A 19,833-nucleotide genomic window follows, 5' to 3' on the forward strand; every position below is an offset into this window, starting at 1 on the left:
AACATTAAATTGAAAAGTTACCATCCATTGCCATTCTCAACAGTTAGGAAATAAGATTATGTGGTCTAATTGCTGTGGCAGCGCTGACTTGCATTGCACTGAACACAATGATCATCAAGGAGAGATAAAGTTTTGGGGGAAAGTGCAGAGTTTTAAATTGAGGACTGTTCAGGAACTCTGTAATGAGACAACCTCAACCAATTAAATCCGATACCTGGATCAAGCCGCTATAAGCTTTAATCTTCCAGAATGCTCAGTTCAGCGGCTGTCTTGACACATGAAGACCGTGAGAAGTTACATTGAATTGTTAGTATTGTTCTTCGTTATCTACTGGCTGGGTGGGAGCTGGGTTGGGTAGTTGAGGCGGTCACTCCCCTCCCCTCACTGCTCAGCGTGATAAGAGCTGAAAAAAACCGCAGATGTGTCCGAAAACACCCCAGTTCACCCTCGGCTTGAAGGAGTCTGCTTATTCACAATAACTGTTTCAAAGTTGTTGTAAGTTCACAGCAGCTGTGAAACTGACAGAATAACTGCATTTACAGTATTGTGTAGAGGAACGTCAGTGCACAAAAATGTCTTTTAGTGATAAGAAGCTGACAGACGATGACAGCAGCAGTCTTAAAAAGAGCAAAAAGAAGCAAAAGAAGGAATATGCCTGGAGACCAGAGGGACCCAGAGACCCTTTTGCCATGGTTTGTATCTTTGTGTGAGTGCAGTGATATTGTGCAGTTTTGGAAATGTGTGATTTCAAACTTTTATATTTTAGATATATTACTTAGACATTTTGTTTGTGGACCACAAACAAAACGGGAGGTTTGCCCATTGAAATGATATGGTTTACATTGTAGGCTTTCGTACTCAAGCTAAATTTACTATGCTGCCGTAGGACCGTCAAACATCAGGTTTCCAAGGGGGGATTAGCACGGTAACCTGTCCTGTTCTGTCCTAGCTGGACTCTCTGCCAGAGAAGAAGCAGCTGGAGATCCAGAGATCCCTTCACCTCTTCTCCTTGGGCTCCAGTCTGCCCAAGACCCTGCAGCAAGCCAAGAACCACACCTACCGCTTCTGGGACACACAGCCAGTCCCCAGACTGGGTAAAGAAGTAGTTTCAGCAATATTTTAAATACTCTAACCAACACAGAGTTACACTTAATTCCACTGTTGACAACATCTGTAAGATACTGTATAAACATTTTTAGGCATTTAAAAAATAGACATAATTGTCTTCACACTTGTTTAGGGTTTTATGTTCAGTTCACTTTAAAGTTATGCTTTTACACAAAATGAGAAGAAGAACTGAAACGCTTAGTCAGTGTTGTCATTATCAAAATATAGCGTTTTAAAAAGTCATTTGGTGAGATGAATGCATCATTCACTATCATTTAAATATTTAGAATCATGTAATGTGTACCTCTTTTAACCTGTACAGGAAACGTTGTCTCTATTGTGTCCTCAGGTGACCGTATATCAACTCATGGACCAATAGCAGAGGGTGAAGGCAGTGTGCGAAAGGAGCCCTTTTCACTACCTCAGGGTTTCTCCTGGGACACTCTGGACCTGAGCAGCCCTCCAGTGGTAAGCAACACTTATTTACTCTATGTGTTTAAAAGGAAAATCATCACTCGCCTCAGTTAAATTCTATTGTTTCATAAGGGAGGAACACCTTTCTTAGAGTAACGCTCAGGAAATATACATGGTATTTGAAGTCCATGATTCTAATTTACTGCTTCTTTTATTTCAGTTGAGAGAACTATGCAATCTACTAAATGAGAACTACATGGAAGACGATGACAACACGCTCAAATTTGACTTTTCTCTGGATTATCTGCAATGGTGAGCTCCAAGCAGATGCATTTATTTCCAAATTTGAATTTATTGATTTTTTGATTTTCAGTATTAATATCTTTTTTTTTAATCTTGCATTCATCTAGCAGAATAGCAGACGCTCTGCTGTAACCCCCTCCTGGTTCAAGTTGATACCGTTTCACAGATTTAGGGCTGGAAGCTGCTCAGTGTAATCGCAGTGCATTGCTTTTAGCCTGTGCATTACACTGAACTAAAGCACTAAGTGTCTTAAAAGGACAGCATCATTTTCCCCATTCAACTTTCCAACCTTCTCCAACAAATCGTATCTCTTTACTGCTACATTTATTCTCAGTGATATCCACAAATAGTAGCAGCACCCTCAGGGATGCCACTTCAAAATATAAAAACCTTTACTTTGAAATAAATAATTAACATTAGCTTTCCAGGAACTGGCACAGGCCTTTGGCCCAGAGGTTAGGCAAACTGCTGTATTCATTCAGTTTAGTCATGTCAGTTCTTTTTTTGCAAATGTGAATAAATCAACAGTATTGAACTGTCCTATAGTCATACTGCAGATAATGTAATCTATTTGCTCTTCAGGGCTTTACAACCTCCTAACTGGCTGGCCCAGTGGCACTGCGGTGTGAGAGTGGACACCAATAGGAAGTTAGTCGGCTTCATTGCTGCAGTTCCTGCGGATGTTTGCATATATGAGATGTGAGTAGCTCATAAATACATGCAAAGGGCTGTGTTTGTTTGAGTGGCATTAGTATTCAGAGCACAAAACCGTTGCAATTTTCTAGCGAATGTCTCAAGGCTCAAAATGGCTTGTGCAGGGAGAAGCGGGCGGTGCAGGTCAACTTCCTGTGTGTTCATAAGAAGCTGCGCCTCAAGCGGATGACTCCAGTTCTGATTCGAGAGCTGACAAGACGGGTCAACCAGCAGGGCCTCTGCCAGGCTGTCTACACAGCTGGCATAGTATTGCCCAATCCACTCAGCTCCTGCAGGTAGTAGCTGCTACGTATAGTGTCACATTAAATTTAAGGCAAAACAAGCCACAGTTCTCAGTTTTTGCATAACGCAAAAGTGAATACAACCCCATTTCCCAAAAAGTTGGGACACTTTGTAAAATGTAAATAAAAACAGAATGCGCTCGTATTTATTAGAAAATAGAACAAATACATCATATCAAATATTGAAACTGAGAAATCTTCATGTTTATATATGGCTTCTTCTTTGTGTGATATTAACCTGCATTGGTGGATACAGCAACAAGCTATGTTCATAGACAAATGTTTTTCAGAAGTGTTGCTGAGCCCATGCATTGATTTCTGCTACAGAATTGTGTCTGTTTTTAATACAGGGTCACCTGAGGGCCTGAAGATCACGGCCATCCAATATTGATTTACGGCCTTGTCCCTTGCATGCATAGATTTCTCCGGTATCTCTGAATCTTTTACGGATTTATTAGTGTAGCATCGATAATGAAATCCCCTAATTCTATGCAATTTTACATTGAGGAACATTAATCTTAGGTTGTTGCACTATTTTCCCACACAGTCTTTCACAGAGTGGTGAACACCTCCTCACCTTGACTGACGAGAGACTGTGCCTCTCTGGGATTTTTTTTTTTTTAGCATTACACAAATTTTCCAGTCTTTTGTTGCCCCATTCCCAACTCTTTTTTTTTTAAACGTGTTTTTGGCATTAAAGCGTGTTGCTGGCATCAAATTCAAGCATATCTTTTTCAGAAAACAATAACATTTCTCAGTTTCAGCATTTCACATGTTGTAGTTGTTCTATTTTCAATTAAATATGGGTTTACATGATTTGCAAATCATCACATTCAGTTTTTATTTACATTTTACAACTTTCTTAGAAACTGGCTATGAATGTTACTCTCTATTCCTTTAAATACCGTACATAAGACTTTTTTATACTCTTACATTACAGTGAGGTCTGTAAATAAGCCTCAGTTAACTACCCTGTTTCTCACATCTTTGGTATTTTCTTTATGTCTGCCTTCACTGCCCCTGCCTAATAAACAAACTAATCCTTTTAGACTCTGGCATCGCCCTCTGAATCCCCGTAAGCTGATGGAGGTCAACCACCCCGGTCTGAGACAGGACATGAACCTGCAGAGGGCTCTCAAACTCAACCGGTTGCCTGAGGTTAGTCCGTGCTGCCATCTAGAGACGAAAGCTAAAACTGCCTCTGCAATGTTACCTTATTTCACAGACATTTCAACTTTCTTACAAAGATGTTGCACCGTAAAAAAAAAAAAGACATCTACAGTGTTTAAAGATATCGATTTCTGCATCAGGAATTTGTAGCACTTTCTGTCCTGCTATGTTTTTCCTTATTTATTTCCCCAAGGTGACAAAGACTCGAGGTCTGCGCCCTATGACCAAAGAAGATGCTCTGGGGATACACTCTTTGCTGCAGGCAAACCTCTCCAAGTTTCACCTCAGCCCACTCATGTCTCTGCAGGAAGTAGAGCATTGGTTGTTGCCACGGGAGAATGTGATTGACACCTATGTGGTGGAGGTCTGACCTTACTGTACCTTGACTTTGATATCCTTCAGAAAAGGATTTTATTTTATTTTATTTTTTTAAATGTAAACCTATACGATGCGGCAGTGGTTAAAAATTGATTTACCTCCTCTCATCACACACAGGGTGATGATGGTACACTGACAGATGTGGTGAGCTTCTACAGCATCTCCTCCACGGTGCTGAATCATCCGCTCCACACTGGCCTTAAAGCAGCTCATCTCTATTACGTCGCCTCCACTGCCACAGAGCTGGTCGACCTCATGGAGGACACACTGGTGCTGGCTAAATCTGTGAGTGTGCCAGAATGAAAATATAAGAAGTTTGACAGAACAGACATAGTAAATACGTCTTTTCATCATGTATAAAGGTGCTGAGATAAGTTAAGTGTCAGACAAGCTAGTTATCGACTGCATTTTAGTAATATGTAATTTAATCCACAAAAATGTACAATAGTTACATAAAATGACCTGAAAACCTGAGATTAATCTTGTATTCATTTCAAATTAAATACATGATGCAGTTTACTAAACGACATAACAGAAACCTTGAATAGAATTATGAACATAAACGTGTAAATGGGATTTTGTGTATATGACGTCAACACAAATGTTCTCTCTCCTCACTAACAGAAAGGTTTTGACGTGTTCTCTGCTCTCGACTTGATGGATAACGCAAGTTTCCTGGACAAGCTCAAGTTCAGCATCAGTGAGAAGACCGTTCATTACTACTTGTACAACTGGATGTGTCCCGTCATAAGACCAGAGAAGGTACTCAACATAGAAATATCTCCACCTATGATTGTGTGTATTCAAAGGTCCTCCACCCCCTGCTGACAGCTGCTAAGGACGACTGACCAATTTCAGTTTGGGGCAGAGTTTGGCTTCACTGGAGATGATTGTTGGCTTTGATAGATGCTAGTCACCAGTAATTCATATTGATGGGTGTATTTTTTACAGATGGGCTTGGTGTTACCCAACTAACCTGCTACCAAAAGAAGACAGAGTGGTGAAAATGAAAGCACCCCAGTGACCGGCAGGACAGCAGCAATAATAAACGTGAATTTGGATTTTCTTTTTAAATAAACTGACAAACTGCAAAACACACACATTCACAAATTAAGGAAATAAATAAAGATAAAATTGTATTTTTAAATACATACGTCATCTGAATGTCAGTTATTGTCTGGGTTCAGTGTTGTGGAGAATTGAGTAAACCAAGAGAATAGTTCAGAAGAGTGTGTGTGTGTGTGTGTGTGTGTGTGTGTGTGTGTGTGTGTGTGTGTGTGTGTGTGCGCACATACGCCAGGGTGTATTAGTCTCTGGGTATTTCAACAAGCAATTCCCAAAACCAATGGTGACGTGACACTTAATATTAGTGTAACCCTAAAATCTGATTGGAGGACAAGATCATTAATCATTCTCGTTCACACGTACAATCACACATTCTGTAACGTCAATGCCCATACAATCCAATTTCAGTACAGCAGATACGTGATGTCAGGCATAAATGCAATCAAGCTGAATCTTATCCAGACATGATATTGTTTCGAGACATGTGGTTATAAAAAAATCAGAAAGCCTGTTTCACAAACAAACCTCAAGTAAAGACCAAAGAAAAAGGCTAAAACATAATTTACATTCTCGCATGTCATGTCATTCATGATTCTTTTATTGTATTTTTCCTGAAAAAAAAAAAAAAAAAAGCTGCTAATAGGCAAATAACTGCAGGGTAACGTTCTTATTATTGAGTCCTCTGCGGTTTTGACCATTCAAAAACCACTGATTACTACAACAACGCTTACAAAGAACACTAAAACCAGGAGGTACGACGTCGTTTGAATATGACCAGCAGGGTGCGCTGCAACATAATATGATGCAAACCTTCCTACTATGAACAACTACAGAGGCACTGAGGCACATACAGACATCAACTGCTTAGCATTTTATGGTTGGATGTGTAAGAAAATAACGTGTGTACATGTATTTGCATGTGTATCGGACAGTGACATACAAAGACAAAGAAGAGGGACCGATAACAGGACAATGAGCCTGATTTTATGATGACTGCAGACCAGAGGTTCCAGGAAAAAAAAAAAGATAGAGGATAACAGTCCGTCCTACACAATTGTAGTAAATGAAAGAAAGATATGAAGAAAGTATCAGCAATGTCCTCTTTCAGCCTGTTAAAGCAACTAGAGAACAAACAATCTGGTACCAAATCTAACTCCTGTTCTTGACTATAAAAGGGCCCTTTCAAAGTCTAAGGGAATCGGAAGATCTTTGATAAAGAGGGAAAAGTTTATCTTTCTGCTATACAAATTTAATTCCTTTGTTATTATGGGTCCAAGCAGCATAGCTTTGTGGAACCCTCTTGACTTGGTTGCCGTTATTAGGGCCCGAGCACCGAGTGGTGCAAAGGTTAAAACCACACAGGTTAAAATCTGGACGCAGGATTCCCCTCCTCCGATGTTGCAGATGATGCACGACTTCAAATCTGCATACCACCTCACCCTTCAGATGTCAGATGGGATTTAGTTCTGGATTGAAACTGGGCAATCCATTTCTTTATTGTGCACAGAGACGTTGGCACATTGAAACAGGGAATATACAAGCGCAACTCGGTTCTCAACTCCGCTCATGTGTTCAAGTAGTCCAAAGGGTTCTCAATCAGTGGACCATACTCGCCTGCTGAAGTTAAAAAAAAATGAAAGCCACTCGTTAAAAACAGTGTGCCTGAAAGGATAAAAGCCTGCTAACTAAATAGCTTCAACGCTTCTCATTCAGTCCAACTCACCCGGTTTGGTACTTTGGATAAAGTGTCTCGATGTACTCCGGCCTGTAAACATAGGCAAGCCTTCGTTTACTGTAGCTGTCATCGTCACTGTCTCCTCTGCAGCTCATTTACGTCGGAGAAAATACAAATAATGTGGAAGGGGACTAGAACTAAATACAAAATTCACAGCGAAGAGATAAGGATAAGGACAAGGATAAGGATGTTGATTGCGAGTGCCGTCTCCTTCTCAAGTCTGGTGTCACACCGTCAACATTGCCCATCGGTACAGTCGGTTCACAGCCTGTTTTAATCACGCAATTAAGTGCAAGAGCACTTACGAGCATCACTCCTTCCCCACTTCCTACATCTATCAGGGCGCACACCCAAAATACTAATTTAAAATAATATAATAAACCAACAAATTATCAAAATGAAAATTTAAAAACATCTCAAACAAAAAAAATAAGATATAAAAACATACAAATAATAAAAATAAAAATAATAAAACAAAAACGTTTGCAGCTTTCAGAGCGGTGAGGACAGAACCCGCCACTCTCCGGCACTGACTGGCCGTGGAGGCAGGCTGCAGAAACCCAGGAAATAAAAACAGTCTGTTTCTAGCCCGCCTCCGAAGGTCCGCTAGACGTCATTTGGCGGCCTTTTACCGGCGGTCGCGCAAGGAGCTCTCTCGCAACTAGCTACATTGTGTGGAAATTACATATGTATCGTAGAGCATTACAAGTGGCTTCGTATTGATACAATTTGGGTTGAAAATTTGCAAAGTATTCCTTTAACATTTACCAATTTCTTGGATTTCTGTCTGAACTACCGCAAACTTTATCCCCCAAAATCCCATTAATAAGCTACATTTCAAGCCAATTCTCATTCCAAACTTCAAAAAAGTATAATAATAATAATAATAATAATAATGGCCTACATAGCTGAATATATTTCAGGACATCTTCTGCATTGTCCTGCTTAGGCAGGACTTAGTAGTAGTTGTACTTTGGTACAACTAGTCAACAATGTTGCCATGTGTGCATGTGATTTACTTTAATGTGCTTCTTGTCTTCTACTGCTTGCAATTTGCTTGGACCCCGATCATTTTTTTGAAACTTATCTTTGGATATGATTACCGCTGTGGACTCCTCGGTGATGAAATAATCTGAAGTTTAGATCGTAACTCTTTCACTTTTACAGAGTAAGCAGGTCCTCTTCCAAGGAGTCCACCATGTTTCTACAGTAGCCCACAACAGACAAACTAAACACTGTGGCATTAGAGAGGGCCTTTCGTGTCCTTTGAGGGTTTTCCAGGCAACAGCCTTCTCGGCACTTGGAAAGGGGAGGGGTGTACAGATGGTTGAAATCTTCAACTTCACCACAAGATGTCACTAAATCTTACAAACTGCTCATTTAAAAATCGAATTCATATTTTGGATGGAAATCCACACAGCACAACATATGAAAGAAAATATAAGGAAGCACAAACAAAAAGTTGTTTTTTAGTAACCACGAGTACAATAAAATGAACTTAAATTGAGTATCTGTTTCTTGACTAAATATGGAACTTTCCAGTTCTTTCATTTTTTTTTTTTTTTTTTTTTTTTTTTTTACTGTATATATGAAAAAAAACAAAAAACTTATTTAACCTAATTTATTTTTCTACTGTTTCTTTTGCAAAACAGCAATAAGTCATCATTCGCACTCAAACGTCAGAAAAGAGGGCGTTTACAAGGAGCACATGAACGCTGCACCGCGCTGAGTTTCGACCAATCAGAAGCGAGAAGGCATTTTAAGTTTGAAGAGACCGGACCTGCCTGCAGCAGCCGCAGCCGCCGCAACAGCAGCAGCAGCAGCAGCCCTCACTGCCGCCTTTACACTCCGCACGGGAAGGACTTTGAGAGTCAGTTTCAGTGGAGGATGCGTATCACATTAAGCCAGACTTTCTTCTGAAGAAGGCAAGTGGTGATTCTTTTCGGGTTTTTTTTTTTTTCCCCCCTTCACTCCCGTCGAGGACTTGGCTCTCGTCGCCAGTGAAAGCGTGCGACGTGCTCAGATTCACGTCAGCGCTGCCACTAACTTTCCAAAACATACTCGTGTTGCTGGTGAAACTCCACTGTGGTGTCGTTGCGTTTTTATTTGAACAGCTGCCTGACAGGGGAAGAGGGGGTGGGGGGGGTGGTGGTGGTGGTGGTGGTGGTGGGGGGGGGTGTCACATTTATAATATGTGGGTGTATGCTGACGCTTGAGAAGATCCCAGAGAATGGCAGGTACGTACTAGTTCATGTATTTGTAATGAGTATGTTTGCTGCACCGTAACTTGCCCTCTGTGCTGTTTTGGAGGCATTAGCGCACAACGTGTGCGCTTCCTGTGAACGATCTTAAACTATTCGACTGTTGTTGAAGGAAATGACTGCAAAGATGCGACGCGTTGTTTTGTGTTGAATCGCTGTCACGCACTCTTCTGAACAGCTGACATTGCGTTACTCGGTACTGTTTCTTTCCTTAATCATTAGCCTCGTCCTCACTCTTCTTCATCTCGCACTCCAAAAACTCCTACTTGTAACTTGTTAAAATCTTTTACCTTTTACATACCAATACCGATCTCTAAGTACTAGTGCCACACTGACAATACAACATAGTAAGTCCTGCATACTTTTTTTTTTTAAATAAATAAAAAAAAAATTATACTTAAAATCAGTCAAATTTACTTAAAGTATCAAAAGTAAAAGTTCACAGTCTTCATAAAACACTCCCGTCAGTGATTACAAATGATGGTTTTGGATTCAGATTTCTGCTGGTTTAATGTGTATGTTGCATTTTAATACTGTAGTTATATAGCGTAGAGCTAAATTTAACTACTTTACTATACGGGTGTTGGTTTAATCTACAGTAATGTATCATATCCTATAAAACCATCACGATTGTTAGCTGGCTGTCTTGTGAGAACCATGCAACAGTCCTGTTTTCAGCTTCGTGACGATCCACCTAATCCACAGGTTTTTTTTTTAAACAGTTTATTTAATTTAAGACATAGGAGTTTGTTTGTTTTTCAGCTAAAGGAAGACTAAATCCTCCAGCTCATCACAAAAAAATCTGATTTGAAATCACCAAATTTGGAGATATCAAGGTTTCCACTGACCAGGAGGAAGAATTGGAGTAAAACGTACAATATTTACCTCCTGAGATGTGGTGCAGTAGAAGAATAATACAATAGAAGTACTCGAGTAGAGTACAAGTACCTTGAATTTTTTTTTTTTTTTACCAAAGTACAGTACTTGAGTAAATGGACCTAATTATGTTCCACCACTGAAGAGAACAACACTCCATTCGACTGAGGCTTTTTTTGTGTGTGTTCCTGTGTGACATATCAAGTGACGGCACGTCCGAGCCTGCTGATTTTTTTATCCTTTTCACCCACTGTCTTACTTTGGACTTGGCAAATTGGTCAACAGAGACTTTGCTGAGAGGTTTTCTCCGGCCTTCTCTCCACAACCCCGAGCAGTCCTTTAGCAAACAGTGACAGAAACGGGTGAGCCTTTGGTGCTGTGTTCTGCAAAACCACCTGTGAAAACAAAGTGATATAAAAAAAGAAAAAAGTGTGAGAGAGCTGAAATGGCTTCAAGTACCACTGTCAACTTTTTACATTATTTTTCCTTTCGGTTACAGTATTGTCATTGCAGACTAGATTATGTAAATTTGCAGAATGTAGTTTGGAATCAGTCATGTTTATCTGCGTAAAGCTGCCATGGTTATGCAAATACCTGTAGACTGCTTGTGAGGGATAGTCTGTCTACCCAGTCTGCATTGGTTCTCATTTTCTGATTTTCTGATGGCCTGGCTTTTAACACTGTCACCAGGCTGCAAAATGCAAATGATTATGTTTGAAATAACGCAATGTTCAGGAGGAAAGACGTGACGTATCCTGAAGTTCATTGCACAGTGCCTTAAAAATTCAGTGTAAAAAAAAAAAAGTGCCCCCCAGATTTTTACTATCTTCCAGAAAGGCTATGATTTCCTTTGGTTTTGTGCTATCTATCATTTCAAGAGACGCTTGTATGATGAATAGAATGAAAGACATTGAAGCCCCATATCCAACGGCTAGGATGTTTGAGGCTTGCAAGACTGTAATTTTCCCCACTCTTGAGGCATCACTGTGGCCTGTGTCACAACAGGCTTCCCAAGACCTTCCTGATCCAGCTGGTGTTGAGCAAGAAGAAGAAAACTGATGCACGCCTTGATAAGAGATACTCGGTGTTTCTGTTTGTCAAGCACCGAGCAGGACTGCACATGTTGCCATTAGTCTTCATCTCCGTAAGAACCGAAGCATTCTGCTTCGTGTTGCCGTCGGTGTGTTCGGGAGACAACAGAGAGTTGGTGGACGGTCGACGCCGAGTGCCCACGCAGGAAGCGTCTCTTTCAGTCCCACTTTCATAATCCTGCTTCTATTTACCTTCCTCTTATATTGAGCACTCAAAGACCCCAAACAAAGCATCAGAAAGCAGAAGTAAGCATTATGTGGTCATTATCATTCACCTGAACGCCTCGGGTCAGTCTGAGGGTGGTGTTGCGTGACCCAGGCAGGGATCTTGTTACTCTGGTTTCTTCGGAGTGTGTCGAGGATGAGGGCCCCTGCTGCAGAGACTTGTCTTGTTTTGTACTGGAACATTAACTTTTTTTTTTTTCATGTTGCGTGCTATTGAGAATTGAGTTTGAAACTCCTGCCTCACTAACATCACAAGAAAACAATTTTAAAGTGGGCCAGGCCCTGAATCAGGCCAAAGCATCGCCTTGTTACTTGGTGGCTGTCGTCGGAAGACTTTCCCGTCTCTGTTAAGGGACAGACGGATTGAAGAGCTCTCATTAGGCCTTTCTTCTCCACATCGAGCTGCTGTTTTGCCAGCGTAGTGTCAAAATGCTGAACGGTTTTCTTATGCAGACTGACTGTACCTCCCACAGAGTGTCGCTTAGCTCAAAAGTAATTGAAGGGATGTTGATAACCCTTCTTGTTCAATTAGGATTGTAAGTTCGACTTATGTGGGCAATTAAGGCGTTTAACAAGGCGCTAAAAGGGAAAAGCCCAAAATGAGTATTCTGGCCTCGTTTTAGATTGAAATTAGCAACTAACTGCATTTATGTCTCTTTTGGACCACTGAAATGATGCAAAGAAGGGGAATGCTGTCTTCATCGAGTTGTTGTTGTAATGCATTTCTACCTGCAACGATTGTTTGAAAGGGAAACGGAGGCCTCTAAGGGTTCTCTTTTCCTTTCTGTAATTATATTTGCGTCCTCGGTGTCTTTTTATAACCATATTAAGTGTATTTCTTTTGCTCTACTGTAAAAGTTTCACGCGCTTGTGTACAAATTAGCTTCCAGTAGATATTGTTTCACCTCGGGTCCGAGACGTAAGCATCATGAGGGTTTCTCAGTCTCGAGCTGCAGAGTACTCGCCCGTGTTACTGAACAGTTTCGTAACGTGCAGCTGATGAACTGCAAAAGTTGGCAGCAGAAAGTTGAGCACAAGATACCCCACCACCACCCCCACTCGACCCCACCTCTCCCCTCCTCCCGGGTCTGACCGCTCCTCTCTCCTTCTCGGCTCTCGAGTCGGGTTTGATGTCGGCTGCGCAGCCAAGAAGTTCTGCAAGCGCAAATATTTACAGAAAGCCGAAGGGATGTGACAGCGTGAGCAGTCGGGACTCCGCAGGGAAGTGTACTCGGGGGTTACCCTCAGCCTAATCTCTGCTAAGACATATTTACAAACCCTAGCGAGCAGTTAGAGAGGACCGCTTCCAGCTACACCGAGATGCTAACTGTATTTGGTCAGCAGCTGCACCGCCGAGGCCCACTTCAATTACTTCTTTTTAAGCAGTTTAATATTTGCATGGCACATAAACATATGGTTGTACTTCAGGCTTTCATTTGATTTGCACACGCATAATAGTTTCCATGCGTAGGGGGCGGCACAAGGCATTTCTCCGCACTGCGTTTCACTTCGTTTTAGCTTGGTGCCGGAGCCGAATTTCATCTGACGCCGTCGTCGACCCAAAACAAAAGCCTTCGAATGCAATGTCTTTGAATCTGCTTTCAGGGCGAGTTAGTTTATGGGCAACACTCTCGGTGCCTGTCAACTAAGGTTTTATTGCCTCTATGCACATGTGAGTGACAGATGTTGCCGCGATACAACAATGGATAAAACGTGCAAACTTTGTGCAGAAAGATGGCAACATTTTCTGTTCATGCGAACTGGAAAATGGGTTTAATGTGTGTCTTTTATGTATCTTAATGGGACAGAGCAAAGCCATATAATGCTGCTTTTTCATCTTATTATTACCGTGTCATTGCCATTACTTTGTTCAGACTTTCTTCGTTTTGCGCAATAGCGTCTGCAGCATTTGAACTTTCTGCTATAAAGCGGCTCAGGGTCGCAAGAAATGGAGAAACTATTTAAATTTTTAGGTTGCGTCCACGTGAATATACAAGAAGAGAGCAGTAAGTTTATTTCTCACATTAAAGAGGAAGCGTCATCTGGCACCTGCGAAATCAACCACAAATAGTGAACATTCTAACAAACTGTAAAGCAGCATTTTTAAAAAAAAAATTTTTTTTAAATGCTCTTATTTTTTTTTTCTTACTAAGAGTGGGATCATCTGGCATTAAATGGTTAATACCACTACTGTTAATACTCCATCGCTCAGCCATAACCCATCCCCCTGCAAGACAGGAGAGCCCTTAACCCCTCCACCCCCTGCTCGGTAGCATTCCAGCTGGCCAGATGGTGTCTGCTCTGCACAGTGGACACCAGGGAGCCGAGAGGGAGAAACTCCACCAGCAGGATTCTCCGGATGAGACCCCCCCACCCCCACCCTCCCCACCCCTTCATGTTGCCCTCTCTCCGCTCAGCCTCGCCTGTCTGTAGCTTACAGGCCGGCCTTTCTTGGGGATGAAGTCCGTGTTGATAAGTTGTTGGCAAGCGGAAAAATCTCATTACGGTTTCCAGGCGGACGAAAAGCTCTGTAGTTGCTCTCTGCAGTAAACTGTGAGGAGGAGCGACAGTGGGAATCACAAATTTCAGCGTTTGGCACGGAGCATTTGTAGAAATGCCCATTTTACATGCAGATGCAATGCAGCCATCTCACAATATCTGTAAATGTGGTTACTATGATAGGTACAATAATTATTGTCCACCTGTAACAAATTTCCTTTGTGTGGGAAAAATAAGCTGAGGTCATGCCTTTTCTAGCCACTAAAGTTGTTATTGTAACATGTCCGAGCTCATTTGTTCATCAAATTCTCTTCCTCGCGGTCAGTTTTTGAATTTACATTCGTTGCGCAACAATTTACGTCTGTGCGTATTTGATAGACAGTGGCGTCAGGGACTGGCTAAATAAATAAAGTAAATGCTGGAAGTGCACACGGAAGAGAGAAGATAAACCAAACATGAGCTCTCCTCGGAGAAACTGGCCTAGTTCGGTTTTGAAATGGTTGGCACGGCTCTGAATCAGTCTGCCGAGGAACGCCTCGGTCAATTTGCACATTTTCCATCAAAACTTGGCAAAATAGTGTCGCTGGAGCAGCTTTCTGTACGCAGTGAGGGTCGAGGTTGGTGTGTGGGAAGGTGCTTTAAACTGTAGCTACTACAACACATGTGTTTGCTTCTGGCCGGACATGAAGTCTTTGAAAGGAATCCAACTCGGCACGCTGTGTGTTTGTGTGTTTGTGTGTGTGTGTGTGTGTGTGTGTGTGTGTGCGCGTACACATGCACATGATCCCCAGGCCAGATAAAGCACCATAAACCCCACCCGTTTCACGCACAGCTTCCATGATTGCAGCCTTGTTGGAGAGCCAGCGTGTGCATGTTTCCCTTGGCCTGTTTTTTTTTGTTGCATGTGTGTGTGTGTGTGTATTTGCTTGTTTGCTTTCCCGTATGTCACATTTAATGGCTTCCACTGAATGCAGCAACTGGAAAGCCGGAAGACTGGGACAAAGAGGCAGCCTGTAAATAGAGAAACACACACACACACACACACTCTCCTGTGTTTAACTTTGAAGCTTTATTGAGTTTGAATGCCTCTTTGAAAAACATTTCAAGGAAGGGAAGAAGCACACTTTCTTTTGTCTTTGTGGAGACAAAGGTAGCTCCGCCTCACGCAGGTCCTTACATTTTTACAGTGTCAGTTACTCGGGCAAAGCAGAGTGCAGCCACTAGTACCCAGGGGGTTGTTATGTCAACTGGCTTTCGGGTGACTGGCTGCAGTCAGCAGGACTTCTGGTAAAAGGGATTTCAGTGTCTTTGTGAGATAGAGACAGAGATGGGGGAGAGGGAGGGAGAGGGAGAGATGGATTAGTCTCAGGCCCCAGTTTTTGCCCTATCCTCCTCCGCCTCCTCCTCCTCCTCCTCCTCCCCCCCCCCCCTGGTATAGCCAGACTAGGGCCCCATGGAAAGGCATGCCCCACAAAGCCATCACATTCACCCCCACAAAAGCCCATTCTGTCCAGCTTTCTTTCCCATCTCCTTTCCTCTTTCCCCGCTACTCTGACCTCTGCAATTCTCTCCATCCTACTTCTCTGCGCTCTCCTCCAATAGTCTTCCTCGTTCAGCAGCTTTTCCTTCCTCTGTCACTTAAACCCCCCCCTTTTTTCCCCCTCCTTTTCCTTAGAGCTCAAAGCCGGGGGAGAGTTGAGTCATGTGGCTGAAGAGCCTTTGCCATGTTCGACAAATGCACCCTCCCGTCAGTATCCGCCTCTAATGCTCTCTATTAGCAGAGGTCCGTTTCAACCTGATGGAGTATTGCAAGCCTCTACAATCAAAACTTCCTTCTGCCAGTTGTTGCAGAGAGAGTACTTACACCAGCTTAAGTGCTGAAAGATTGCTTTTTAATGAGAAACAATTTGGCCACTCGGTGTGCGCGGGTTGGTTGGTTGTTGTTGTATATGAAGGTGCTTGAAAAAGTGTGACACGCCCTCCCCGGTCATTTTCTGATGCATCTGTTTGATTAGAAGCCCGTGCTTAGTATACAGTATGCGGAAGATGGGAGTTATTAGATTAGGGGACTGGTGACCCGTACTCGGGCCTATCTGCTTTCAATGGTTGGTCACATGACCTGGTTGCACTTATACATACAGGCCCACTGAGGCAAACATGCAACTAACTGTATACTGAACAACTCGAAGGACACACGCCCTTTTGTGCTTCCTGCCAAATATTCTAAATTTAGATTCGGTTCAATATGTCAGTGGAAGTATCGAATGTCACTTTTTCTGAATGCGCATTGAACAAAATAAAGGTAAGATTTGATATCACTTTAACACAGAATAAGTACGTTTTATTGTGGCTTTCTTTACAGTGCAATATTGAGACCAAAACTCCGGATAGTTAGGGATACGCTTTACCAAACCTAACAGCAAGGAAACAATGCTTTTCATAAGTCACTTGGATATCCTGTGTCGCCTCTGCACCGAAGACTGTACATGTTACTTCCATGTTTTCTTTTGTTCCTTTGGTTCCTGAAGCTGGCTGAAAATTCTCCAGAACCGCACCAGCTGAAAATCCTTTTTTTTTTTTTTTTTTTTTAAATGGCCAATTTGTTTTTTGCACTGGCACCTGGCTTTCTCAGCAGTGCAAAGTTTCCACTCTCCACCCACTTCCAACAGGAAGAAAGTGTGTCAGCAGCTGGCTGAACTGCCTAATCTCTTTTTGTGCAATGAAGGAAAGTGATGTCTTAATGTCTCTCTCATGCTTGTGGTGATTTAATGTAGATTACTTACAGTTTACGGTTGCAAAATGTTGTCATAATACAAAGCGACATGTATCCACTGCTGTCCTTTTTTAAAGTGTGAGCACAACTGTGCAGAAGGGAACATTTTAAACCTAGTAACTGTTGAAATGTTTGCCGTTTCAGGTGTAAATCTCTGTGGTGAGGGTTTCAATGTAAGATAAGAAAAGCTGGAGACGGAAGACCTGCGGGGAGTCCAGTGACGCTGTACTGGAAAAAAGGCTGGGAAATTGAATAGCAGTCAATTTTGCTAGCACAATATGTTCCACTTGTGCTTTGACTGCTGTCATTAACTTGGTGACTTGCAGTCACTGTGTGCTCTGTGGTTGAAGGCTGACTGTCTGACACAATACCTGAAATGTTTGCTTAACAGTGCTTGCATGCACATTGCTTGATTCTGGGCCAATGAAGTGATCAGGTTGGGTGTTGTTCACTTCATATGAAGGCCCTTGACTGTTTTTTTTAATTTATTTATTTATTTATAAATACAGTCAAAATCCCATACCTTTCCCATACAAATCCACTGTTTTATAAGCTGGGTGTCGGCTGCATTCCTGTGCTGTCCTCTTGCATGGACATGTGGGATCTGAAAAAGTTCACAGTCTGGTGGGCTCGAGGTCAGCCTTTTGCCTTTGAGGCAGCTTTCTGTCTGGCCCTTATCTTGGAATGAATGAGAGGTCATGTATATGTGCTTCCTTATGAATCTGTATGACCGGTATTCATTTCCCCCCTGCGTCTCATTGCCTCACCCCTGTGGCTGATGACGTCAGCGGGCCGTGAGTGACAAAGCTCATCAAAATGCCAAACATCAGAGCACAGCAGATTTTTCCGGCAGGATTAGTGGACATCCTGTAGGTTAAAAAGGGCAACGACTCTCCTCACACATTTCAAATCGTCTTCGAGCCGTAACTTCTGCATTTGTGGTATATTGCAGCTTTTAGGCCTCAGACGGGTATTATGTAATCCAACGTAACCACTTACTACGGCTTTGCACAGGGAAGTAAACATTTAAAAGTGTAACAATGACAGTGTACTTCAGAGGAAAATACTGACCCTAAATCCAAAACTGTTTTGGACGGAAAGGAGATGTCTGACAGTTCAAACAATTCCGAGTTTTCTCACTGCCTTTCGCCATCCCATCTCTCAAGAGTGTTGTATATTTGCCAGACTCGAGTTGCATTTCCAGATTAATCAAGTTTTTATGAAGAAGGATGTGGGGCACGGTCAGGAAGTGACATACTTGGCCTTTGTTGAGACGGATCTTCCTCTTGCAGCCAGTAACAACTCCCAACAGGCAACAAAAGGTCAAGAGAACACTCCAGTGATTGGAAACTGACGATTCAGTTTGTTTACATGCCCTAGAGGAGCAGAAATAATATCGCCCATATTAGTTACAAGGTAGGACCGGTATAGCGACATTCTGAGCAAGACAGATGCACTGTCACGGGTGGCACGTAGGCCAATCACGGATGTTTTTCTCTTTGCTATCAACAAACCTCTCGGTTGTGATCAATGTGAGGCCTTCAGGACAGCTGGACCGAATATCCAACTTTATCTAGTGCAGATGGACGCAGATGTGGTTTTCCCCCTCCAAAACCACCGATCATCTTACGTTGTTGTTACTGTTGGTACTTATTCAGAGCCGTCTTCGTGTTTTTCTGGTTGCCCCGCTCGTCTGTATCTGAAGAAATAACCATAAATAGGTAAAGACACCATGCAGTGTTTTGGCTGTGTTAATCACCTAACAAAACAAATGTTCTGGGCGAGTCCAAGTTCTGCTGATCTAGGGGTGATGATTTTTAACGTATGACTCAACTGTGTGTTCAGTCCCCCTTGTTGCTTAAAATAACAGAGTCTGCTTCCAAACAAAGCAGCCTCGATGTTCTGGGTCTCCACGGACGAGCTTTAGCGTACTGTGTAGCACTCCTTTTATAGGTAGTGACCTAGGTGAATTATGTAAGCGTGTGCACGGCCCTGAAATCAACAACCAAACTCGGGATCCTTTTGCCTCCATAAGGAAATTCACAGGCTAACATTCAGCTTATACCCAGAAGACAAGTTAAAGATAACTGCATCACTTTTTGATGACTACGACATGTCGGAGAGTATCATAATTTACTGCTGCTCTCATTTGACACGTGTTTACGCAGTTTTGACACGTTACTTCATGCACTGTACAACCAAAACAAACCTTTTTAAGCCTTCGAGCAGAAGCGTAATACAACTCCCCATAACATCCGTTTCTTATTGAGCTGTGGAGCTCTACAAGGCTTCAGGCTTGGTAGTAGTGCATTTAGTGGATCTGCTGCTGCCAGTTGATTAGGCCTGCATATTTAATAGGTCCTTTGGTTTTCATATTCTAAAGTAAACTCCGTCTTAAAAGCGTTTGCATCATCTGATCCTGGGAACATACCTAGAATGCGTTCTAGTTTCTGTTCTGGCTGAGTGTAATCGGCTGTGGATGCTCGTCACTTGTCTGACCGGGATGGAAGGGAACTGTGCTGATTTGCTAATTTAACAGATGGTGTGTGTCTTTCTGCATAACGTTGAGCTTACACTTGCCAGAGCGTAGGTGTCTTGGACGTCTCCGGGCTTTTAAGAATGAGCAGACAACATGTAATTGTCCATCAGAGTCGCAGCGTATGGTTTAACTCCATTTTATATGTACACAGAGGAGGCAGCATGGTCCTTCAGCGTTTAGACAAGCGCTGTTATGTTGGGTGGAGAAAGGACAGGAAAAGTCTAGGTGAAGACTGACACATACATACTCACTTACACACACACGCACGCACACACACACCTATTCCTTGACCTATGTACTGATTTCCTGTGTTATATTTCAAAGCTGTATTTTTAAAGGGGACCAAGAGACCTGACTCTGGGTCGGTATTTACAGACCAGCAGGTGGTCGGGGGTCATGAGG

At 42.4% G+C, this 19,833-nt stretch overlaps 2 protein-coding genes across 4 annotated transcripts in view; both read left to right on the forward strand.

Annotated features, from left to right (window-relative positions):
* The first annotated feature begins 493 nt into the window (after positions 1-493).
* LOC138201818 (glycylpeptide N-tetradecanoyltransferase 1-like) lies at positions 494-5,518 on the forward strand. The gene is made up of 11 exons (XM_069155322.1): positions 494-692; positions 950-1,094; positions 1,457-1,575; positions 1,742-1,833; positions 2,407-2,523; positions 2,643-2,813; positions 3,869-3,977; positions 4,183-4,353; positions 4,485-4,652; positions 4,992-5,129; positions 5,319-5,518. Exons 1-11 carry the CDS (start codon positions 573-575, stop codon positions 5,340-5,342), a joined length of 1,374 nt encoding a protein of 457 aa, XP_069011423.1. The 5' UTR covers positions 494-572; the 3' UTR covers positions 5,343-5,518.
* A 3,500-nt stretch (positions 5,519-9,018) lies between these two features.
* The window catches only part of svild (supervillin d), a 40,987-nt gene continuing 30,172 nt past the window's right edge, over positions 9,019-19,833 (forward strand). Inside the window, exon 1 of one of the 3 annotated variants that reach the window (XM_069155580.1) lies at positions 9,019-9,092. The gene's annotated coding sequence lies outside the window, so the exon portion shown is untranslated. Of the gene's footprint in view, positions 9,093-9,373; positions 9,405-15,920; positions 16,422-19,833 lie in introns of those variants that run through there. The other 2 variants (XM_069155581.1, XM_069155582.1) reach the window with 2 other exon arrangements.

The sequence above is a fragment of the Embiotoca jacksoni genome, unplaced genomic scaffold (assembly GCF_022577435.1).
Source record: "Embiotoca jacksoni isolate LCO1_2020_lvr unplaced genomic scaffold, fEmbJac1.0.p SCAF_20, whole genome shotgun sequence".
Classification (NCBI taxonomy): Eukaryota; Metazoa; Chordata; class Actinopteri; family Embiotocidae; genus Embiotoca; species Embiotoca jacksoni.

Excerpts from the sequence above, each read along its gene's own strand:
- LOC138201818 (XM_069155322.1), top strand. The coding sequence starts at position 573 with ATGTCTTTTAGTGATAAGAAGCTGACAGACGATGACAGCAGCAGTCTT. Across the intron at positions 693-949 it reads CCAGAGACCCTTTTGCCATG|CTGGACTCTCTGCCAGAGAA; the intron begins GTTTGTATCTTT and ends GTTCTGTCCTAG. Across the intron at positions 4,354-4,484 it reads TTGACACCTATGTGGTGGAG|GGTGATGATGGTACACTGAC; the intron begins GTCTGACCTTAC and ends CATCACACACAG.